Here is a 25,805-nt window from a genome sequence, read left to right on the forward strand (position 1 = left end):
GTTAGCGAGGCCGAAAGGAAGAACCCGGTATTCAAAGTGCCCTAACGGAGAGAAAACACAATATCACACTGGGTGAGGAACGAGCGGCATTCAGTGGGCTCCCCAGAGTAACACGGCGGGTTATTGATTCTGGGCTCCGGAGATTCGAAAGCCCTGGAAGTGGCCGGTGGATCGAGGCGGAGATGGTGAACCTGTTCTGTGAGGTTGGAGACTTGGGTGGCCAGGGTCTCAACGGCATGTCGAGCAGCAGACACTTCCTGCTCGTGTCTGCCTAGCATCGCTCCCTGGATCCCGACGGCTGAGTGGAGAGGATCCGAAGTCGCTGGGTCCATTCTTGGTCGGATTCTTCTGTTACGGTGAGTGAATGAGGACCCAAAAGCGAACTAACTTAAACAGAGCTTCTTTAATAACCAAACATAGGTAGGCTCAGATAGACCGGCAGATTCCGACAGGACAGGACAAGGTTACAGCAAACATGACGATAGTCTGGCTCAGGCATGAAACACAACAAACAAGAATCCGACAAGGACAGGAACAGAAACAGAGAGAGATATAGGGACCTAATCAGAGGGAAAAAGGGAACAGGTGGGAAACGGGGTGAATGGGTAGTTAGAGGAGACAAGGAACAGCTGGGGGAAGGCGGGGGAGAAAAGGTAACCTAACAACGACCAGCAGAGGGAGACAGGGTGAAGGGAAAGGACAGAGACAAGACACAACATGACAGTACATGACACACAGAAAGACGTCTTTTAAAAACTCATACAGGCAGCCGCAGAAAGACGTCCTTTAAAAACTCATACAGGCAGCCGCAGAAAGACGTCCTTTAAAAACTCATACAGGCAGCCACAGAAAGACGTCCTTTAAAAACTCATACAGGCAGCCACAGAAAGACGTCCTTTTGAACTCTTACAGAAAACCACAGAAAGATAACAATAAGTGCGACCCAGCCGTTAATTTCTAAGTGGAGTCGCATCCTTGTGTGCATCAATTTTCTTCGATGATCAAATTAAGATATTGGAAAGGCTGAATAACATACTAACTAGATATCCTGTATTCACAGCAACAAATTAAATACAGCATACAGCTCCCAAGTGGCGCAGCGGTCTAAGGCATTGCATTTCAGTGCCAGAGGCATCACTACAGACCCTGGTTTGATTCCAGGCTATATCACAACTGGCCGTGATTGGGAGTGTCATAGGGCGGCGCACAATTGGTCCAGTGTTGTCCGGGTTTGGCCGGGGTATGCTGTCATTGTAAATAAGAATTTGTTCTTAACTGACTTGCCTAGTCATTTAAATACATCAACACTACCGTTCAAAAGTATGGGGTCACTTAGAAATGTCCTTGTTTTTGAAAGAAAAGCTAATTTTCTGTCCATTAAAATAACATCAAATTGATCAGAAATACAGTGTAGACATTGTTAATGTTGTAAATTACTGTTGCAGCTGGAAATGGCTGATTTTTAATGGAATATCTACATAGGCGTACAGAGTCCCATTATCAGCAACCATCACTCCTGTGTTCCAATGGCACGTTGGGTTAGCAAATCCAAGTTTATCATTTTAAAAGGCTAATTGATCATTAGAATAACCTTTTGCAATTAGGTTAGCACAGCTGAAAACTGTTGTCCTGATTAAAGAAGCATAAAACTGGCCTTCTTTAGACTAGTTTAGTATATGGAGCATCAGCATTTGTGGGTTTGATTACAGGCTCAAAATGGCCAGAAACAAAGACATTTCTTCTAAAACTCATCAGTCTATTATTGTTCTGAAAAATTAAGTCTATTCCATGCGAGAAATTGCCAAGAAACTGAAGATCTGGTACAACGCTGTTTACTACTCCCTTCACAGAAGAGCGCAAACTGGTTCTAACCAGAATACAAAGAGGAGAGGGAGGCCCCGGTGCACAACTGAGCAAGAGGAAAAGTACATTAGAGTCTCTAGTTTGAGAAAACAGATGCCTCACAAGTCCTCAACTGGCAGCTTCATTAAATAGTACCCGCAAAACCTCAGTCTCAATGTCAACAGTGAAGAGGCGACTCCGGGATGCTGGCCTTCTAGACAGAGTTCCTCTGTCCAGTGTCTATGTTCTTTTGCCCATCTTTACCTTTTTATTGGCCAGTCTGTGATATGGATTTTTCTTTGTAACTCTGCCTAGAAGACCAGCATCCCGGAGTCGCCTCTTCACATTGTTGGATTACTTCATGGAGCAATTTTTTACATTTATTTAAAGAACAGAGAATTTCCTACATTCAAACGTACCCCCTGGAAACACCAAACAGTACCTTTTCCTGTAACTTCCAGTATAATGGAGTAAACAAATTTGGGGGTTAAATCACATTATCTGGTGTGACAAATAGTAGCTCGGTCGTACATTGATGCCACATTCCTGTCCTCTCTCTTTTACAAAAGAAATCATAAAACAAGCAATAGAGACATTTCGTTCAATGTTGTTTAAAATCCAGTTTTAATATTTAAATGACCATAAAAAGCACATTACAACATTTTCTAATTTTAGTTAAAAATATGGGTCAGATAAAGGTCTTACATCTCAGAAGGATCTGAACAGAGGATCTCTAACCCATAAGGATTTATCTTCAATTCCCAACCCCAAAATATATCAACTTAAATGTTTAACCAAGGTATATTCAGGGGATAGCATCCTCGGATCTTAATGGTTATCTACAAAAGTTTAAGGTATACGACCCCCTCCCCCAATTTCTTTTTAAAAAAGACGAAAAAATGAGAACAAAATGAAAACCCCAAATAGACTTAAATAAAAAGTAGAACGAATGCAATGATATCTTAATACAAGCACAGAATCAGAACATTAGTGGAATATGTTGCTATATGTGAGCTGGGGAGTCTTAGTCATTTTACCTATGGTCTCAAAAGGTAAACCTGAAAATAACATACATTATCACTAGAAATAACTTAACTGGTAACAGTTAACACAGGATATTTTCATCGACAAAATATCTTAATTATTGAATTCTGTCAGTCTGTCTTTACACACACACTACCAGTCAAAAGTTGTAGAACACCTACTCATTCAAGGGTTCTTCTTTATTTTTTACTATTTTCTACTAATTTCTACATTGTAGAAAAAATAGTGAAGATATAAAAACTATGAAATAACACATGGAATCATGTAGTAAGCAAAAAAGTGTTAAACAAATCTAAATATATTTTATATTCTTCAAAGAAGCCACGCTTTGCCTTGATGACAGCTTTGCACACTCTTGGCATTCTCTCAACAAGTGTCATGAGGTGGTCACCTGGAATGCATTTCAATTAACAGGTGTGCCTTGTTAAAAGTTCATTTGTGGAATTTCTTTCCTTAATGTGTTTGAACCAATCAATTGTGTTGTGACAAGGTAGGAGTGGTATACAGAAGATAGTCCTATTTGGTAAAAGACCAAGTCCATATTATGGCAAGAACAGCTCAAATAAGCAAAGAGAAACGACAGTCCATCATTACTTTAAGACATGAAGGTCAGCTAATCCAGAAAAGGGCAGTCGCAAAAACCATCAAGCGCTACGATGAAACTGAGAGTAGGTGAATGAATGATCTCTGCATGTGTGATCCGCATGTGTGGTTCCCACCGTGAAGCATGGAGGAGGAGGTGTGGAGGTGCTTTGTTGGTGACACTGTCAGTGATTTATTTAGAATTCAAGGAACACTTAACCAGCATGGCTACCACATCATTCTGCAGCGATACACCATCCCATCTGATTTGCGCTTAGTGGGACTATGATTACATTTTCAACAGGACAATGACCCCAAAACACACCTCCAGGCTGTGTAATGGCTCTTTGACCCAGGAGAGTGAAGGAGTGCTGCATCAGATGACCTGACTTGCACAATCATACGTCCTCAACCCAATTGAGATGGTTTGGGATGAGTTGGACTGCAGAGTGAAAGAAAAGCAGCCGACAAGTGCTCAGCATATGTGAGAACTCCTTCAAGACGGTTGGAAAAACATTCTAGGTGAAGCTGGTTGAGAGAATGCCAAGAGTGTGCAAAGCTGCCATCAAGACAAAGGGTGGCTACTTTGTTGAATCTCAAATATAAAATAGATTTAGATTTGTTTAACACTTTTTTGGTTACTACATGATTCCATATGTGCTATTTTACAGTTTTGATGTCTTCACTATTATTCTACAATGTAGAAAATACTACAAATAAAGAAAAACCCTTGAATGAGTCGGTGTCCAAACGTTTGACTGGTACTGTGTATATATATTTTTTTGTTTCGAAGATTAAGAGCCAGATGCGATTCTGATACACACGCAGGTTTTGAAAGTGGATTCAGAAATAACAGTATTGTTAGAAAAATTATAATTAAAGTTTATTCATTATCAAAACGCACCTTTTTTTTAGCACCTCTTAATTTGTGTGTGTTTTGAACAAGCACCATCGTCATTGTGGTATTTAATTTAGTACAGCACCTGTAGAATCCAGAAAAGAGGTCTCTCTACTCCCTCGTCTCTCGATCTCTCTCGTTTTTCTCCTGTTCACCTTTCTCCGCAACACCTTCATATGTCCTTCGTCTTTGTGCCACAACAGGTTTAAGTCATGTGATTCTAACCCTACAAGGGCAAGAAGTCTTGTCCTGGTAAAACCTACATACACGGCAAGACCTGTTCGCTACACCATTTTCTTATTCAAAACTTGCATGTGATATGGAAACAGGTGAGGGGGATGGGTACTGGGGTTAGGTGATATGGAAACAGGTGAGGGGGCTGGGTACTGGGGTTAGGTGGTATGGAAACAGGTGAGGTGGCTGGGTACCCAGGTTAGGTGATATGGAAACAGGTGAGGAGGCTGGGTACCCAGGTTAGGTGGAATGGAAACAGGTGAGGGGGCTGGGTACCCAGGTTAGGTGGTATGGAACCTTGTGAGGAGGCTTGGTACCCAGGTTAGGTGGAATGGAAACAGGTGAGGGGGCTGGGTACCCAGGTTAGGTGGTATGGAAACAGGTGAGGGGGCTGGGTACCAAGGTTAGGTGGTATGGAAAAAGGTGAGGGGGCTGGGTACTGGGGTTAGGTGGTATGGAAACAGGTGAGGGGGCTGGGTACTGGGGTTAGGTGGTATGGAAACAGGTGAGGTGGCTGGGTACCCAGGTTAGGTGATATGGAAACAGGTGAGGAGGCTGGGTACCCAGGTTAGGTGGAATGGAAACAGGTGAGGGGGCTGGGTACCCAGGTTAGGTGGTATGGAACCTTGTGAGGAGGCTTGGTACCCAGGTTAGGTGGAATGGAAACAGGTGAGGGGGCTGGGTACCCAGGTTAGGTGGTATGGAAACAGGTGAGGGGGCTGGGTACCAAGGTTAGGTGGTATGGAAAAAGGTGAGGGGGCTGGGTACTGGGGTTAGGTGGTATGGAAACAGGTGAGGGGGCTGGGTACCAAGGTTAGGTGGTATGGAAAAAGGTGAGGGGGCTGGGTACTGGGGTTAGGTGGTATGGAAACAGGTGAGGTGGCTGGGTACCCAGGTTAGGTGATATGGAAACAGGTGAGGGGGCTGGGTACCCAGGTTAGGTGGTATGGAAACAGGTGAGGGGGCTGGGTACTGGGGTTAGGTGGTATGGAAACAGGTGAGGGGGCTGGGTACTGGGGTTAGGTGGTATGGAAACAGGTGAGGGGGCTGGGTACTGGGGTTAGTTGATATGGAAACAGGTGAGGGGGCTGGGTACCCAGGTTAGGTGATATGGAAACAGGTGAGGGGGCTGGGTACCCAGGTTAGGTGGTATGGAAACAGGTGAGGGGGCTGGGAACCCAGGTTAGGTGGTATGGAAACAGGTGAGGGGGATGGGTACTGGGGTTAGTTGATATGGAAACAGGTGAGGGGGCTGGGTACTGGGGTTAGGTGGGATGGAAACAGGTGAGGTGGCTGGGAACCCAGGTTAGGTGATATGGGAACAGGTGAGGGGGCTGGGTACCCAGGTTAGGTGGTATGGAAACAGGTGAGGGGGCTGGGTACTGGGGTTAGGTGGTATGGAAACAGGTGAGGGGGCTGGGTACTGGGGTTAGTTGATATGGAAACAGGTGAGGGGGCTGGGTACCCAGGTTAGGTGGTATGGAAACAGGTGAGGAGGCTGGGTACTGGGGTTAGGTGGTATGGAAACAGTTGAAGGGGCTGGGTACCCAGGTTAGGTGATATGGAAACAGGTGAGGGGGCTGGGTACCCAGGTTAGGTGGGATGGAAACAGGTGAGGGGGCTGGGTACCCAGGCTAGGTGGTATGGAAACAGGTGAGGGGGCTGGGTACTGGGGTTAGGTGGTATGGAAACAGGTGAGGGGGCTGGGTACCCAGGCTAGGTGGTATGGAAACAGGTGAGGGGGCTGGGTACTGGGGTTAGGTGGTATGGAAACAGGTGAGGGGGCTGGGTACTGGGGTTAGATTGAATGGAAACAGTTGAGGGGGCTGGGTACCCAGGCTAGGTGGTATGGAAACAGGTGAGGGGGCTGGGTACCCAGGTTAGGTGGTATGGAAACAGGTGAGGGGGCTGGGAACCCAGGTTAGGTGGTATGGAAACAGGTGAGGGGGATGGGTACTGGGGTTAGTTGATATGGAAACAGGTGAGGGGGCTGGGTACTGGGGTTAGGTGGGATGGAAACAGGTGAGGTGGCTGGGAACTCAGGTTAGGTGATATGGGAACAGGTGAGGGGGCTGGGTACCCAGGTTAGGTGGTATGGAAACAGGTGAGGGGGCTGGGTACTGGGGTTAGGTGGTATGGAAACAGGTGAGGGGGCTGGGTACTGGGGTTAGTTGATATGGAAACAGGTGAGGGGGCTGGGTACCCAGGTTAGGTGGTATGGAAACAGGTGAGGGGGCTGGGTACTGGGGTTAGGTGGTATGGAAACAGGTGAGGAGGCTGGGTACTGGGGTTAGCTGGTATGGAAACAGTTGAGGGGGCTGGGTACCCAGGTTAGGTGATATGGAAACAGGTGAGGGGGCTGGGTACCCAGGTTAGGTGGGATGGAAACAGGTGAGGGGGCTGGGTACCCAGGCTAGGTGGTATGGAAACAGGTGAGGGGGTTGGGTACTGGGGTTAGGTGGTATGGAAACAGGTGAGGGGGCTGGGTACCCAGGCTAGGTGGTATGGAAACAGGTGAGGGGGCTGGGTACTGGGGTTAGGTGGTATGGAAACAGGTGAGGGGGCTGGGTACCCAGGTTAGATTGAATGGAAACAGTTGAGGGGGCTGGGTACCCAGGCTAGGTGGTATGGAAACAGGTGAGGGGGATGGGTACCCAGGCTAGGTGATATGGAAACAGGTGAGGGGGCTGGGTACCCAGGCTAGGTGGCATTGAAACATGTGAGGGAGTTGGGTACTGGGGTTAGGTGGTATGGAAACAGGTACGTTTGGTTGCTGGTCTGGGTTGGGGGGGCTGGTTGTTAGCCAAGGAAGCATACTGGACCCACTTCAAATCCAAACTTCTGGCTGGCATCTCCAAAGTCATTCAACATGACATCAATGATGGGAACCTGATCGATCTTGGGAGTACTAATCTCCATCACAGTCTTTCCGTAGCCCTTCCTCGACTGGAAAGAGAGAACGGGGGGGAAAAAACTATTAAACATTGTGCTTTCAGCCATCAGACACAACCTCATTGGAGATATAAAACAAGTCCAACAAAACAACCAATGGGGACATTTTACATATTTGCGAGACTTTCCCAAATGTACTTGAACAATCACTATTACAGACAGGCAGTATCGATGGGCAGCCCTTACCGCGCATCCGTCTATGAGGGCCCTGACGTAAGGGTTGCTGTCGTAGGACATCTCCTCATCGTTGGATCCCAGGAATAGCAGCGCCTTGTCGTAGCTGTCGGTGGTCTCGTCGTGCCACACCACAGACTGGTGGCAGCTATAGGTGAAGTTCTGCCTGGCAGAGGCAGTCAGTAGTTTCAGGAAGGTCATCTGAACTTCACTTATTGTGTTACCGGCTGCGTCAACGTATGAAAACTGTTAATTGGAGGAGGGTGTGAGAGAAAACAGAAAATAGATTGAGAGGTCAGAAATGAAACATGGGATTGGACATAATATACTGCTTAGAAGTATTTTATCCCAAGAGTTCTTATAAAACAGAAAGGCTAACAGAATTTTTTTCTCCAAAAATACTCATTCAAGGCAGAAAGGAGTTGGAGCACTAAAGTATTGTACAGGAAGTCAAGCTGACTCCTTCCTCCTCCACTTCTGGCTCGAATTAGTCCTTTTGGAAGTTTTTAGATTTTTTGTCATTGTTGTTGAGCACCCTTCTTTTCATTTGTTTGCTGAATCAAAGGTTCCCCCTGATACTCTTCTTCAAAAACATGCTGTCAGTATCAGTTATACAATCTCTCTCTCAAGCAATGGGCCAAACTGAGTCTCAAAGCAATAGAAAATCATATTTTCCTCCTCATCCTTCGTCAATCCCAGACTGTATGAAATATGAATGAGAAGGGGGGGGGGGGGTGAGAGGTCTTATATGAGAGGTCTGGATTCCTTGGTGGCTAGAAAAGTGGGGGTCACTTCCAGAGACAATTTTCTCTCTCTCTCTCTGTCTTCTATCTCAAATGCTACTTCTGAAGAGCCTCTGTACTGACAGACAGAAGGCAGAGAGATGGCCAAGTGGGAGCCTGAGAAATCATTTTAGTTTTAGTATTGTGAAGAGGAGACATTTCTTTTGAGAAGAGAACAGTGGAGGATGAAAACGTGGAATTGAAGGAAGTACTTACTATTGCACCATGCTCAAATTCACTGAACCACGACCCTGGAAGTTCTTTGGGCCATGACGATATTCTAACCTACGGAGCCAAACAAATGAGGCGCTTCGGTACTTAGAAGAACACCTGGTTCCTGGAATTAGGTTTAGTTTTTATCCATCAAAAGTTGTGTAATATACAGCTAGATACCCCTTCCCTCAGATCTTAACATATAGGAAAATCACAACAGTATGTATAGTAATTCAATAAAAAATGTGTATATCAGTTTTCTGCTCACACAGTTTGTCTGTATTGATTGTCTTGACAATTACCAATATCAATTCCAACCCTCAATGCATCTATTTTTCTTCATGCCTTTACATTACATTTCACAGAGATACATGAATGTATGAACGTAAATGTCAAATTCACAAGGCTATCACCAAAACAAGTTAGGTTTAAATGTAAATGACCAAGCGGTGAACCCATCAAACATCCCCAAACATGAATCTCGCAGTCCCATAACCCTCACTAGCATACGTATCAAATCAAACTGTATTTGTCACATGCATCGAATACAACAGACCGTACAGTGAAATGCCTACTTACGAGCCCTTAACCTACAGCGCTTTAAGAAGTTAAGAAGAAAAAAGTGTTAAGTAAAATATAGATGAGCATTTTTTTTTAAAAGTAACAAATAATTAAAGAGCAGCAGTAAAATAACAGTAGGTACCGGTACAGAGTCAATGTGGAGACTATATACAGGGGGTACCGGTACAGAGTCAATGTGGAGGCTATATACAGGGGGTACCGGTACAGAGCCAATGTGGAGACTATATACAGGGGGTACCGGTACAGAGTCAATGTGGAGACTATATACAGGGGGTACCGGTACAGAGTCAATGTGGAGGCTATATACAGGGGGTACCGGTACAGAGCCAATGTGGAGACTATATACAGGGGGTACCGGTACAGAGTCAATGTGGAGACTATATACAGGGGGTACCGGTACAGAGTCAATGTGGAGGCTATATACAGGGGGTACCGGTACAGAGTCAATGTGGAGGCTATATACAGGGGGTACCGGTACAGAGTCAATGTGGAGGCTATATACAGGGGGTACCTGTACAGAGTCAATGTGGAGGCTATATACAGGGGGTACTGGTACAGAGTCAATGTGGAGGCTATATACAGGGGGTACCGGTACTGAGTCAATGTGGAGGCTATATACAGGGGCTACCGGTACAGAGTCAATGTGGAGACTATATACAGGGGGTACCGGTACAGAGTCAATGTGGAGACTATATACAGGGGGTACTGGTACAGAGTCAATGTGGAGGCTATATACAGGGGGTACCGGTACAGAGTCAATGTGGAGACTATATACAGGGGGTACCGGTACAGAGTCAATGTGGAGACTATATACAGGGGGTACCGGTACAGAGTCAATGTGGAGACTATATACAGGGGGTACCGTTACAGAGTCAATGTGGAGGCTATATACAGGGGGTACCGGTACAGAGTCAATGTGGAGGCTATATACAGGGGGTACCGGTACAGAGTCAATGTGGAGGCTATATACAGGGGGTACCGGTACAGAGTCAATGTGGAGGCTATATACAGGGGGTACCGGTACAGAGTCAATGTGGAGGCTATATACAGGGGGTACCGGTACAGAGTCAATGTGGAGGCTATATACAGGGTGTTACGGTACAGAGTCAATGTGGAGGCTATATACAGGGGGTATCGGTACAGAGTCAATGTGGAGGCTATATACAGGGGGTACCGGTACAGAGTCAATGTGGAGGCTATATACAGGGGGTACCGGTACAGAGTCAATGTGGAGACTATATACATGGGTACCGGTACAGAGTCAATGTGGAGGCTATATACAGGGTATTACGGTACAGAGTCAATGTGGAGACTATATACAGGGGGTACCGGTACAGAGTCAATGTGGAGGCTATATACAGGGGGTACCGGTACAGAGTCAATGTGGAGGCTATATACAGGGGTACCGGTACAGAGTCAATGTGGAGACTATATACAGGGGGTACCGGTACAGAGTCAATGTGGAGGCTATATACAGGGGGTACCGGTACAGAGTCAATGTGGAGGCTATATACAGGGGGTACCGGTACAGAGTCAATGTGGAGGATATATACAGGGGCTACCGGTACAGAGTCAATGTGGAGGCTATACACAGGGGGTACCGGTACAGAGTCAATGTGGAGGCTATATACAGGGGGTACCGGTACAGAGTCAATGTGGAGGCTATATACAGGGGGTACCGGTACAGAGTAAATGTGGAGGCTATATACAGGGGGTACCAGTACAGAGTCAATGTGGAGGCTATATACAGGGGGTACCGGTACAGAGTCAATGTGGAGGCTATATACAGGGTGTACCGGTACAGAGTCAATGTGGAGGCTATATACAGGGTATTACGGTACAGAGTCAATGTGGAGGCTATATACAGGGGGTACCGGTACAGAGTCAATGTGGAGGGTATATACAGGGGGTACCGGTACAGAGTCAATGTGGAGGCTATATACAGGGGGTACCGGTACAGAGTCAATGTGGAGGCTATATACAGGGGGTACCGGTACAGAGTCAATGTGGAGGCTATATACAGGGGGTACCGGTACAGAGTCAATGTGGAGGCTATATACAGGGTGTTACGGTACAGAGTCAATGTGGAGGCTATATACAGGGGGTATCGGTACAGAGTCAATGTGGAGGCTATATACAGGGGGTACCGGTACAGAGTGAATGTGGAGGCTATATACAGGGGGTACCGGTACAGAGTCAATGTGGAGACTATATACATGGGTACCGGTACAGAGTCAATGTGGAGGCTATATACAGGGTATTACGGTACAGAGTCAATGTGGAGACTATATACAGTGGGTACCGGTACAGAGTCAATGTGGAGGCTATATACAGGGGGTACCGGTACAGAGTCAATGTGGAGGCTATATACAGGGGGTACCGGTACAGAGTCAATGTGGAGACTATATACAGGGGGTACCGGTACAGAGTCAATGTGGAGGCTATATACAGGGGGTACCGGTACAGAGTCAATGTGGAGGCTATATACAGGGGGTACCGGTACAGAGTCAATGTGGAGGCTATATACAGGGGGTACCGGTACAGAGTCAATGTGGAGGCTATATACAGGGGGTACCGGTAGAGAGTCAATGTGGAGACTATATACAGGGGGTACCGGTACAGAGTCAATGTGGAGACTATATACAGGGGGTACCGGTACAGAGTCAATGTGGAGGCTATATACAGGGGGTACCGGTACAGAGTCAATGTGGAGGCTATATACAGGGGGTACCGGTACAGAGTCAATGTGGAGGCTATATACAGGGGGTACCGGTACAGAGTCAATGTGGAGACTATATACAGGGGGTACCGGTACAGAGTCAATGTGGAGGCTATATACAGGGGGTACCGGTACAGAGTCAATGTGGAGGCTATATACAGGGGGTACCGGTACAGAGTCAATGTGGAGACTATATACAGGGGGTACCGGTACAGAGTCAATGTGGAGGCTATATACAGGGGGTACCGGTACAGAGTCAATGTGGAGGCTATATACAGGAGGTACCGGTACAGAGTCAATGTGGAGGCTATATACAGGGGGTACCGGTACAGAGTCAATGTGGAGGCTATATACAGGGGGTACCGGTACAGAGTCAATGTGGAGGCTATATACAGGGGGTACCGGTACAGAGTCAATGTGGAGGCTATATACAGGGTGTTACAGAACAGAGTCAATGTGGAGGCTATATACAGGGGGTATCGGTACAGAGTCAATGTGGAGGCTATATACAGGGGGTACCGGTACAGAGTCAATGTGGAGGCTATATACAGGGGGTACCGGTACAGAGTCAATGCGGAGGCTATATACAGGGGGTACCGGTACAGAGTCAATGCGGAGGCTATATACAGGGGGTACCGGTACAGAGTCAATGTGGAGGCTATATACAGGGGGTACCGGTACAGAGTCAATGTGGAGGCTATATACAGGGGGTACCGGTACAGAGTCAATGTGCGGGGGCACCGGTTGGTTGAGGTAATTGAGGTAATGTGTACATGTATGAATGATCCTATCAGAACATTATCTAGAATTGAACAAGACTATGGCTTGACTCTATGCTTAACTTCATAGCATGAGCAGGTGTCTGTGTGTGTGTGTGTGTGTGTGTGTGTGTGTGTGTGTGTGGTGTGTGTGTGTGTGTCGTCCTCTTGGAGGAAATGAAACGCCACTCACTCCACTGAACTTCTTATCTGGGAAGATGCAGGTCTCTCCTCCAGCCGTGAAGTTACAGTGGACAGAGAACGAGTCCCCTGAACATCCCTGGTTAGGATCTATCCAGTACTCGCCTGTGGAACAAAACCCAATGACACAATACAGTACCCGAATCTGTAGTTCTCTCTAGTTCTAAGGTTCCACCGACAACTGAAAACTAAAAACTACAAAATGTCACTAAATCGTTTAACTGTTCTATGACACCTGATAGATATAAAAATAATATGTTCATATGTTTAGCAACAACAGATCTTCTAACATTCAGTGTAAACATTGAAAAAGGTGCTAAGTGATATGATATCAGTCCTTGGCCGAAACAGGTAACCCTCCTTGCGTCTCGTATTAATCTACGTCCTCGTTCATGCCATAGACCAAATGGTACAGTTGTAAGTTACCTTGTATCTACAGTATACCGTACCATTTCAAGACAACCCCATGGCTATTTCATATAGAGGGTTGCCTACTGATCATAGCATGTTTGTGTTAGAGACGCCGTCTGATCTGAAATCCCACAGCTGTGGCCTTGGACTGATTCATGTAAAATGTCAGAAGTTTGATTACGAAAATGGATTTTATTGTAATTCTGACTTCTCAAACTAACACGGACATTTTGATAATTACTGAGACTTGGTTCAACAAGTCTGTGGCAGACACTGGTGTGTCTCTGAATGAATATAATGTGTAATACTGCAGATCTGACAGAGGTGAGGGTGTCACCATATTCATGAAGTAAAATGTGAATGTTACTGTGTGAATTACCACCTCTGTGAATGTCTAGTCATAAATCTGGGCCTTGGGTAATAATGCCCAACTAACGTCAGTGGGAGTTTGTCGTCATCCTGTGGTCCTCTCAATTGCTCTTAGAAAATTGTCTGACTTTCTGTCTAACTATGATACATCTGATTTATTCATAGTTGGGAGTAAATAAGACCTTGGTCCCAATGGCTTCCCCCTGAGTAAATAAAAGTTTTCAAAAATCAATAAAAGATTAACCTTAAAAAAGGTCAAAGAATGACCTGACATTTCTCTGTATAAAGTTTGGCAAAAACAAACCTCAAAAGTTCCTCAATGAGGTATGTTAATGTTAGGTATAACCTCACTGAGGTCTGTTAATGTTAGGTATAAACTCACTGAGGTCTGTTAATGTTAGGTATAACCTCACTGAGGTCTGTTAATGTTAGGTATAACCTCAATGAGGTATGTTAATGTTAGGTATAACTTCAATGAGGTCTGTTAATGTTAGGTATAACCTCAATGAGGTCTGTTAATGTTCGGTATAACCTCACTGAGGTCTGTTAATGTTAGGTATAACCTCACTGAGGTCTGTTAATGTTAGGTATAACCTCACTGAGGTCTTTTAATGTTAGTTATAACCTCAATGAGGTCTGTTAATGTTAGGTATAACCTCAATGAGGTCTGTTAATGTTAGGTATAACCTCAATGAGGTCTGTTAACGTTAGGTATAACCTCAATGAGGTCTGTTAATGTTAGGTATAACCTCAATGAGGTCTGTTAATGTTAGGTATAACCTCAATGAGGTCTGTTAATGTTAGGTATAACCTCAATGAGGTCTGTTAATGTTAGGTATAACCTCACTGATGTCTGTTAATGTTAGGTATAACCTCACTGAGTTCTGTTAATGTTAGGTATAACCTCACTGATGTCTGTTAATGTTAGGTATAACCTCACTGAGGTCTGTTAATGTTAGGTATAACCTCACTGAGGTCTGTTAATGTTAGGTATAAACTCACTGAGGTCTGTTAATGTTAAGTATAACCTCACTGAGATCTGTTAATGTTAGGTATAACCTCAATGAAGGTCTGTTAATGTTAGGTATAACCTCACTGAGATCTGTTAATGTTAGGTATAACCACAATGAGGTCTTGTTCTCAGTGCTATTCAAATTCACCACTGCAATACACTACCTGCAAATATACCATATACACTCCAATGGCATCGCTACGAAATGAGCAAACAGCATTCACAGTTAATGGCTTCCTTGTCTAGATAAACAACATGGCCAGAAATCACAGCCATAGCATTAGCATATTACCCATGATTCCCCCTCTCCGTGACTCACCGTTGGTGAACTCTGGGTGGGCGAGCTGCAGGTCTTTGCAGGTCCTGGCTGGGTTGTTCTGTGTGCCCATTGGGTACTTCATCCTCTCCATGTCCTGTTTGAGGTTGTTGATTGAACCAAAGATGTCCTCCATGCCCTCTCCGTAGTCCATCATGGTACCCGTCGCGTCCGCCTGCATGTCTGCGTGTCTGCGGTTCTTCTTGGGCGAATGGATGGGCAGTGGCTGGATCACCTCACCAGAGGGACCCTATAGAGGAAGAAAGAAAATATCCCATAGTGTCACAGCGTTTTCTAAAAAATAACTTCATTAATTCCAGCTAAAGACACAGAAGTGCCCTATTCTCGGACTTAGAGAGGACACCCAAAATGAATGTAAAAGTAATACTCACAGGAGGACCAGGTGAACCGATCGTACCGGTGTCTCCCTTCTGACCAGCAGGACCCTGAAAAGAGCATGGAGATTTAGAGCATGTTGTTAATTCTGGATTTCACAAACACTCCTATAAAATGACTGTCACAGTACTCTCAGTTGATAAAAAGAGTTGTTGAACAGAACTTACCGATGAACCCTTAGCTCCTTTAGGACCTCCAGGGCCCTGGAAAAGACAACGAAGATGGCGTGATCAGTAAAGAGGAGATGACTATGTTGTATCATTACATGGACATGTTAACTATGAGACTATACTCTAAATAAAACAGAGAAACGGGGGACAGTCTTACAGGCAGGCCAGGAGGACCAGGGGGACCGAGAGGACCTGAAGCTCCACTGATACCCTGGGGAGAAGAGACCAGACATCAGTAAGACGACAGTGGGATGACGAGTGGTAGATTGCAAGGGAAACATTAGCAACCTTTTGCAACGTTTTCATGAGCCCTGAAAAGTTGCTGGTATTTCCGTGAGTAATACAGCTAGATAGATGGAGACCCCCACTATTCTGTTTCTCAAGCCTAACATAGAGACATATAGATGGGGCTCCCCCATTATTCTGTTTTTCGACCCTAACATAGAGACAGATAGATGGAGAGCCCCATTATTCTGTTTTTCAACACTAACATAGAGACATATAGATGGAGACCCTCATTCTTCTGTTTTTCAACACTGAAATGGAGACATATAGATGGAGAACCGCATTCTTCTGTTTTTCAAGCCTAACATAGAGACAATCAGACCAATGGCATTTTATTTCCTGATTGACGAATGGCAAGGTGATGAGGTCATTAATCACTTACACCGTTGCCCTTGCCTCCGTGAGAACCCTGGGGTCCAGGCAGGCCTCTGTCTCCCTTCTCTCCCTGCTCGCCAGGGGGTCCAATCAGACCGATCAGACCTGGATGACCCTGTAGGGCACAAACAAACAAGAGTAGTAAGGACTGGGACCATTGAGATACTTACAGTAAAAACACGTTGAAGACAATACCATGCCTGGCACCAGTACAACCCTGCTATAGCTGTTACCATTCCATCAAGTAAAATACAAAATCGGAACACTCATCTGAAATCATTTTTACAGAAATTACTTTTTTTTCCCGTCTGACAAAATAGTTGCCCAGAATTTCTCTAAATGCAACTGAGGACAATATCCACAACAACAATGTCTGGAAAATACGAGTGCCCTCTTCAGTGACATTGATCTGAAACATGGAAAATGGCCACACAAATGAAAATAAAGAGCTTCTGTCCTTCTAAACCAATCCCTTCCAATCCTGCTCTCAACATTTGTGACTGGCCATAACAGCAGTGTCCTGCGCTTCATTACTGACTTTAAATTCACTGGCAGATCTAACGCTCTGCATCAAATGGAGCCGGCAATGTGGTACGGTCCTATTCAATTCAAACTGGCTTCCAGATTTCTCCAAATGTCACTTTTAGTTTACTGCGTAATTGGAGTCACTTTTAGTTTCAAACACAAGTTGTGTCGAATAATTTAAATTTAAATGTTTTGCTCTACCGAAATATTTAGTTTGACCTTTCTAGAGAAGCTGGTTAAAGGGTTCAGATGAGTGGAGGTCCAATCCCAGCCACGCTCATGGCCATCGTCTCCAACCCACTTCAGGTTAAACTCCCAACCCCTTCTCGGATCGGAGAAATCAAATCAATAAGTGCTTTGGGACGGGAAATTGAGGCGGGCTCACCTTTTCACCCTTGGTGCCGGGGTCACCCTTCAGACCTGGGAGACCAGGGGGTCCCTAATTGTCACAGAGAAAAGATGGTTAGACATCAATTACACCACCTCAGTAGAGAAAGAACAGAAGGAAAAAATACCTAGAGACAGACAATGAGATAGAGAACTAGAGAGAGAAAAATGAGAGAGAGAGAGTACTATAATGAGAGAGAGGAAGCGAGAAAAGAGAGAGAGAGGAAAGAGAAAAGAGAGAGAGAATAATTAGAGAGCACTATAAAAAGAGAGAGAAAGAGAGAAAAGAGAGTGAGAGAGAGAGACTGTCTTTTTTTTTCTGAAACTTTCGCATTTCATTTAAACCCCCCCTTAAAAATAAAACACCAAAATATATCCTGTACACGTACCATACTCACCTTTCCATCTACCACATGATACAAACCAACATCACAATACCCAAAACAACACACCACCGTCACCACTTCTACAACCATTTATCCAAAACATCATCCCCAGATATACAGACAGCCCCCCAACACACCATATCTCCTGAAACATCACTTTATCATTCTATAGAACTCAAATTCCACCCTAAGGCGCGCAGAGACCATTCCATTAAACAATAGTAAAGGGTCTGGTATCCCCCCACCTTTGACCCTGTTCCTCCTTGTTAGCCAAATAACCAACTTTGCCTGAGCAAACAGAAAATTCAACAAAACACATTTGGCCTTCTCCTTATTAATCAAATACCTCTATCCCATTATAAACATCCCAACAGTAAAAACAACAGACAGACATTCCAACAGAGACATTAAAGTCATTAACCTGGTGCACACAGAAAACACATGAATCACAGTTTCTTTCATTACACAGAAAGGACACCCCTGCCCGATTCCCGGTTCAACCTGTGCAAAACAGCTGTTAGTGGCCAGGGCTCCTTGAAGAACCCTCCACTGGAGGTCCCCTGACCTCTTTGGTACTGGGGGTTTGTAGAGCCCCCTCCATCTAAAACCCACCATACTCTCCGCCCCACTTACCCCCTGCCACTGATGTGCCTTCACTCCTGTTAGGTTCCTAATGTTCCTTACCTTAATGCAGAGGTTGCAGAGGGCTGTACCTCCCACCCCTTCAAACTCCCCCAGGCTCAGACGCCCTTGCCAGTCTCCAGTCTCTGCCGTCACCTGCAGTGGCGGAAACATTGGTGGCCCCAACCCCCTTGGCCACTCAAACACCCCCCACCCCCCCCTACCCGGCTCAGACAGTGCCAAATGGAACTCCTCCAGGAATCTCTCCAGTAGCCTAAGAGACGTTATTCCTGTTTGTTGTGCCAAGACTTCCGGGGATTTCCACCCCTCCTGTCCCAGCAGTCTCAGGTCACCCAGCCTTTGTAAACCCGCTGCCATCAGTTGCCTCTGCAGGGTGGCCGACTGAACCGATCTCAAAGGGATGGCTGGGTTGTGGAAGATAGGCTCCTCCCACAAACACAGCCCAGGCTCCACACCCCCTTCTCGTGTGGGCCTTAGCAGCTGCCAGGTCCTCAGCACTGCAGAGTAAAACTCAGAGAGACCTGCTGTACTCAGCCTCTCCAGCCTCATGAGGAACAGCTGCCGGTACAACCCTAATTCACCAGCTCTCCTCAACAGCGCGCATACTGTCTCCTTCCAGCCAACATCAGTATGGTACAGCAGTCTCTGCACCGCCTTTAGTCAGAAAGCAGCCATCCTGCTCTCCAGTTCCACCAGGCCCTGTCCTCCTTCGTGGACGGTCATGTACAACACTGCCGCCCTCAGCCAGTGATGAACCGACCAGAAAAAGTTCACCAGCTTGCGTTCCAGGTCTGCGAGGAGACCGGCGGGGGGGTTGAGGAAAGCCAGTTTATGCCACAGGGAAGATGACACCAGGATGTTGATTATCAGCACCCTCCCTCTATATGACACTTGGGACAGGAACCACCTCCACCTGGCCAGTCTTGACACCACTGCCTGTGACAGCCCCTCCCAGTTCTTCCTGACTCACTTCTCCGAAGCCAGGTACACCCCCAAAACTTTAAGCCCTTCTCAACCCCACTGCAAACCCCCTGGAAGCAGAGGGGCCCTATCCCCCCATAACAGAGCTTTACTCTTGCCCCAGTTTACCTTAGCTGACGAAGCTCCCTCGTACACCTTCAGACTAGTCTCTAGTGCCTGCATATCTTGACCATCCTGACCATCACAGAAACATAATCTGCATATGCTGACACTGCTATGCCTGTCATCATATCCATGCCTGTACAGCACACTCCCTGCAGTCTCCTGCGTAGCATTCCCAAAAAAGGCTCAATGGCTAGTGTATAACTGCCCCGATAGAGGGCATCCTTGTCTAATGCCCCGTCTCACCCAGACTGGCCTACTGAGCCCCCCTCCCATCTTGACCATGCATTACGCCCCAGCATACAACAGCTTTACACAGGTCAAAAAAGTATTCCCAAACACAGACATCACATTAAACAGATACTCATGGTCCACTCTATCAAAAGCCTGCTCTTGATCTAAAGAGACCAGTTCAAAGTTCACATTAGTACCTCTCGACAAGTCCAACATGTCCCTGATTAAGAACAAGTTGTCTGTGATTGAGCGTCCCGGTACACAATATGTTTGGTCCTTATATACTATCGAGTCCAAATGGGACTTCAGTCTGTTAGAGAGGACCTTGGAAAATATATTGTAGTCCGCACAGAGTAATGCCACAAGCCTCCAGTTCTTAAGTTCACACAAGTCCTCTTTTTTGGGCAGGAGTGTCAGAGCCGCCCGACGGCAGCACATCGGCAACTCTCCTACCCCGACGCATTCCCCCGACGCATTCACGCAACACGCAAAATAAGTCATGTTCAATTATTCCCCAGAATTTTTTAATAAAACTCCACTGGGAGTCCACCGACCCCCGGTGCACGACCGGGGTACATCTGGTTTACGGCCTCTGCCAGTTCATGGGACAACAGAGGAATGTCCATTTCATTCTTCTGTGCCAGAGAGAGCTTAGGGAGTTCTGTAAACAAGACCTGAGCACACATGGGATAACACATTTCTGCCCTATACAACTCAGTATAAAATGCCACACTCCCGCATCTCCCCCACCACAGAGGTCACCCGCCCATCAGACAGCCGTAGACAATGCATAACCTTGGCTTCACCACTCTGTCTTTCCAAACCAAAGAAGAAGGAGCTGGGAGTATCCATCTCCTTGAGCATGGAGAACCTAGCTCTTACAAGTGCTCCCTTTGCTTTAACCTGGAAAAAACTGCTCAGATCCCTACATAATTCAGCTAAATTAGCCTGGAGACCTACATTGCTCACCATCTCTACCTCCATCTCACTAATACAATGCTCTAGTTCCCCCAATACTCTCCTCGCCTCTGATGAGAGAGATATATATACTGTCTACAGAAAAGCCAAATTTGGACTTTCCCCACATCCCACCATTGACTCAGATACAACTCTCTCCGCTGCCCCCACCTTTCCCAAAAGGTCTGGAAACCTGAGCAAAAAGTGGCATCTTGTAAGAGCTTTATAATGAACGTCCAATAGGATTCCTGCCGGGGCCCTGGTGAAATAGACAGCCGAGCCATTGTTATGTGGTGATCCGAAAACCCCACTGGGAGAATACAGCCTATTGCTCTGATTCCTGGACATGTAAAAACGATCAAGTCGGGCTGCACTCACCCTAGCCCCAAAAACCTTCACCCATGTATACTGTCTTGTGTTGGGCTGCGCTCACCCTAGCCCCAAAAACCATCACCCATGTATAACTGTCTGGTGTTGGGCTGCACTCACCCTAGCCCCAAAGACCTTCACCCATGTATACTGTCTGGTGATGGGCTGCACTCACCCCAGCCCCAAAAACCTTCACCCATGTGTACTGTCTTGGGTTGGGATGTTTAGTTCTCCAAACATCCACTAGGTCGAACTGATTAATGATGTCCCTTAACACTCCCACTGACACTGAATGAGGCTCTTCCCCATTTCTGTCTTTCGTAAAATCCATTGTACAGTTCCAGTCCCCGCCGACCACCAGCGTCTCCTCAGGCGCTACCTGTGAGAGTTCCTGTCTAAGACTCCCAAATATAACCCCTCTCTCTCTCGCTGTGTTAGGCGCATACACATTTACAACAACCACCCAAGCCACTGCCTGTTCACCACGCTATCTTCCAGAAGGTGAGGGCAGTACAGGTGCATCAAAGCGGGGACAGAGAGACAGACAAACAGCTTCTATCTCAAGGCCATCAGACTGTTAACACTAACATTGAGTGGCTGCTGACAACATACTGACTCATATCTAGTCACTTTAATAATGAAAAATGTATGTAATAAAAGTATCACTAGCCACTTTAAACAATGCCACTTTATATAATGTTTACATACCTACATTACTCATCTCATATGTATATACTGCACTCTATACCATCTACTGCATCTTGCCTATGCCGTTCTGTACCATCGCTCATTCATATATTTTTATGTACATATTCGTATTCATTCCTTTACACTTGTGTGTATAAGGCAGTTGTTGTGAAAATGTTAGGTTAGATTACTTGTTAGATATTACTGCGTGGTCGGAACTAGAAGCACAAGCATTTTGCTACACTCGCATTAACATCTGCTAACCATGTGTGTCTTTTATTTTATTTATTTATTTCATTTATTTAACCTTTATTTAACCAGGTAGGCTAGTTGAGAACACCTTTATTTAACCAGGTAGGCTAGTTGAGAACACCTTTATTTAACCAGGTAGGCTAGTTGAGAACACCTTTATTTAACCAGGTAGGCTAGTTGAGAACACCTTTATTTAACCAGGTAGGCTAGTTGAGAACACCTTTATTTAACCAGGTAGGCTAGTAGAGAACACCTTTATTTAACCAGGTAGGCTAGTTGAGAACACCTTTATTTAACCAGGTAGGCTAGTTGAGAACACCTTTATTTAACCAGGTAGGCTAGTTGAGAACACCTTTATTTAACCAGGTAGGCTAGTTGAGAACACCTTTATTTAACCAGGTAGGCTAGTTGAGAACACCTTTATTTAACCAGGTAGGCTAGTTGAGAACACCTTTATTTAACCAGGTAGGCTAGTTGAGAACACCTTTATTTAACCAGGTAGGCTAGTTGAGAACACCTTTATTTAACCAGGTAGGCTAGTTGAGAACACCTTTATTTAACCAGGTAGGCTAGTTGAGAACACCTTTATTTAACCAGGTAGGCTAGTTGAGAACACCTTTATTTAACCAGGTAGGCTAGTTGAGAACACCTTTATTTAACCAGGTAGGCTAGTTGAGAACACCTTTATTTAACCAGGTAGGCTAGTTGAGAACACCTTTATTTAACCAGGTAGGCTAGTTGAGAACACCTTTATTTAACCAGGTAGGCTAGTTGAGAACACCTTTATTTAACCAGGTAGGCTAGTTGAGAACACCTTTATTTAACCAGGTAGGCTAGTTGAGAACACCTTTATTTAACCAGGTAGGCTAGTTGAGAACACCTTTATTTAACCAGGTAGGCTAGTTGAGAACACCTTTATTTAACCAGGTAGGATAGTTGAGAACACCTTTATTTAACCAGGTAGGCTAGTTGAGAACACCTTTATTTAACCAGGTAGGCTAGTTGAGAACACCTTTATTTAACCAGGTAGGCTAGTTGAGAACACCTTTATTTAACCAGGTAGGCTAGTTGAGAACACCTTTATTTAACCAGGTAGACTAGTTGAGAACACCTTTATTTAACCAGGTAGGCTAGTTGAGAACACCTTTATTTAACCAGGTAGGAAAGTTGAGAACAAGTTCTCATTTACAATTGCGACCTGGCCAAGATAAAGTAAAGCAGTTCGACACATACACCAACACAGAGTTACACGTGGAGTAAAACAAACATACAGTCAATAACACAGTAGAAAAATAAGCCTATATACGATGTGAGCAAATGAGGTGAGAAGGGAGGTAAAGGCAAAAAAAAGGCCATGGTGGCGAAGTACATACAATATAGCAAGTAAAACACTGGAATGGTAGATTTGCAGTGGAAGAATGTGCAAAGTAGAAATAAAAATAATGACGTGCAAAGGAGCAAAATAAATAAATGAATAAATACAGTAGGGGAAGAGGTACTTGTTTGGGCTAAATTATAGATGGGCTATGTACAGGTGCAGTACTCTGTGAGCTGCTCTGACAGCTGACGCTTAAAGCTAGTGAGGGAGATAAGTGCTTCCAGTTTCAGAGATTTTTGTAGTTCGTTCCAGTCATTGGCAGCAGAGAACTGGAAGGAGAGGCGGTCAAAGGAAGAATTGGTTTTGGGGGTGACCAGAGAGATATACCTGCTGGAGTGCGTGCTACAGGTGGGTGCGGCTATGGCAAGCTGAGATAAGGGGGGACTTTACCTAGCAGGGTCTTTTAGATGACTGAAGGAGAGTTGTATGGCATTGAAACTCATATGTAGGGTTGTTATTAACACAGTGTCCAAAGAAGGGCAAGAAGTATACAGAATGGTGTCATCTGCTTAGAGGTGGATCAGAGACTCACCAGCAGCAAGAGCGACATCATTGATGTATACAGAGAAGAGGATCGGCCCAAGAATTTAACCCTGTGGCACCCCCATAGAGACTGCCAGAGGCCCAGACAACAGGCCCTCCGATTTGACACACTGAACTCTGTCAGAGAAGTAGTTGGTGAACCAGGCGAGGCAATCATTTGAGAAACCAAGGCTATCGAGTCTGCTGATGAGGATGTGGTGATTGACAGAGTTGAAAGCCTTGGCCAGGTCAATGAATACGGCTGCACAGTATTGTTTCTTATCGATGGTGGTTAAGATATCGTTTAGGACCTTGAGTGTGGCTGAGGTACACCCATGACCAGCTCTGAAACCAGATTGCTAAGCAGAGAAGGTGAGGTGGGATTCGAAATTGTCGGTAATCTGTTTGTTGACTTGGCATTCGAAGACCTTAGAAAGGCAGGGTAGGATAGATATAGGTCTGTAGCAATTTGGGTCTAGAGTGCCCCTCCCCTTTGAAGAGGGGGGTGACCGCAGCTGCTTTCCAATCTTTCAGAATCTCAGACGACACAAAAGAGAGGTTGAACAGGCTAGTAATAGGGGTTGCAACAATTTCGGCAGATAATTTCAGAAAGAAAGGGTCCAGATGGTCTAGCCCGGCTGATTTGTAGGGGTCCAGATTTTGCAGCTCTTTCAGAATATCAGCTGACTGGATTTGGGAGAAGGAGAAATGGGGAAGGTTTGGGTGAGTTGCTGTGGGGGGTACAGTGCAGTTGACCGGGGTAGGGGTAGCCAGGTGGAAAGTGTATGTGACAAATCAAATTTTATTTAAAAAGACAAAACCCATGTTGTTTATTTTTGCTTTTACAACAAGCAGCCTACCCCTACACACCTCTTTTGAGGAGCAAATCTTTACAGACAGACCCGGTACAAAGAGGACTGCTACCCCTGCACTAAAATTTGTCCCATGGCTCAACACACTTGCCCCTTTCGACCAGAGCCCCCAATCGACTTCATTCACCACATCACTATGCGTCTCCTGCAGAAACAACACCTGTACTTTTGTTTTGTTTTACATATTCACCCAACACACTCCTCTTTCCCGCATCTCTGGCGCCATTCATATTACCCGAAGAGTCTCCATAAGAAGTGGGAGAAAAGCCAGCAGAGAAAGAGACCAATAGCAATGCTCAAAAAGCCCCAGCGCCAGAAAGAAACTATTCATCTAAACAGTGTCTGAAGGTGGACCCTTACGCACTGTTGTGACCCACTTCCTCAACCGTTTCCTGGGTGAGAGGACACCATGCCCCTCATTTTTCATAAGCATGTTGTAATGTTTTTATAAACTTTCTCAGATCAGAAAAAAAGCCTCAAGATTAACGTTTTCTCCCTTGGTCTCATTCAGGAACGTTGTCAGTTCTCTCAACGTGTACTTCGACGCCTCAGCTTGACTGGCTGTCAGCTCCGGACCCATTGAAGAGAAGTCTGAAAAAAAGAACTCCTCATCCTCTTCCTCAGACTCACTTTCCTCCTCATCTCTATCTCCCATCCTGACCACCTGCCCTTCCTCTCCGGTCAGGGCCTTCCCCCCAGCACCAGGCAAAGGTTCCATGATGCCTTTGACCACACCCTTTTTCCTTTTCCGCTTGACCCCCCCCCCCCCCCCCCCTCCCAGTCTCTTACACTTCCCCACTATACTCTCCTCATCCACCAGCATAACCTGACTAGACTCATCTACACCACCATCCATAGCATGACTAGACCCAGCCTGAGCTACCCCACCATCCATGGCATGACTAGACCCAGCCTCAGCTACTCCACCATCCCTGGCATGACTAGACCCAGCCTCAGCTACTCCACCATCCCTGGCATGACTAGGCCCAGCCTCTGCTGTCTGCATCTCATTACCCCCTGCACGTTGACCTTGATTTCCCCCACTGGAGCTTGTGCCCTCACCTTGTCTATGGCCTTTATGTGGGCATGCTTATGCCCCAAATCCCCACACTCAAAACATCTGTGCTGGCAAACCCTGCATAGAGCCCCTCCCCATGCCTCACTTTAAAATGCACATTTAGCTGTTGCTCATTGTT

The 25,805-nt window shown here is 45.7% G+C and overlaps 1 protein-coding gene across 4 annotated transcripts in view; it reads right to left on the minus strand.

Annotated features, from left to right (window-relative positions):
• Nucleotides 1-7,398: 7,398 nt before the first annotated feature.
• The window catches only part of LOC110490894 (collagen alpha-1(XI) chain), a 177,949-nt gene continuing 159,542 nt past the window's right edge, over nt 7,399-25,805 (minus strand). For 3 of the 4 annotated variants that reach the window (XM_036945700.1, XM_036945699.1, XM_036945697.1), the window contains 10 exons: nt 17,226-17,279; nt 16,323-16,430; nt 15,813-15,866; nt 15,653-15,688; nt 15,482-15,535; nt 15,093-15,339; nt 12,974-13,086; nt 8,725-8,793; nt 7,739-7,972; nt 7,399-7,546 (listed from right to left, as the gene is read on the minus strand). In XM_036945700.1, coding sequence (XP_036801595.1) covers nt 7,400-7,546; nt 7,739-7,972; nt 8,725-8,793; nt 12,974-13,086; nt 15,093-15,339; nt 15,482-15,535; nt 15,653-15,688; nt 15,813-15,866; nt 16,323-16,430; nt 17,226-17,279 — 1,116 coding nt within the window. In that variant the 3' untranslated portion in view covers nt 7,399. The remainder of the gene's footprint in view (nt 7,547-7,738; nt 7,973-8,724; nt 8,794-12,973; nt 13,087-15,092; nt 15,340-15,481; nt 15,536-15,652; nt 15,689-15,812; nt 15,867-16,322; nt 16,431-17,225; nt 17,280-25,805) is intronic. The other variant, XM_036945698.1, reaches the window with a different exon arrangement.

This window comes from Oncorhynchus mykiss, chromosome 15 (assembly GCF_013265735.2).
Source record: "Oncorhynchus mykiss isolate Arlee chromosome 15, USDA_OmykA_1.1, whole genome shotgun sequence".
NCBI classification, from domain to species: Eukaryota; Metazoa; Chordata; class Actinopteri; order Salmoniformes; family Salmonidae; genus Oncorhynchus; species Oncorhynchus mykiss.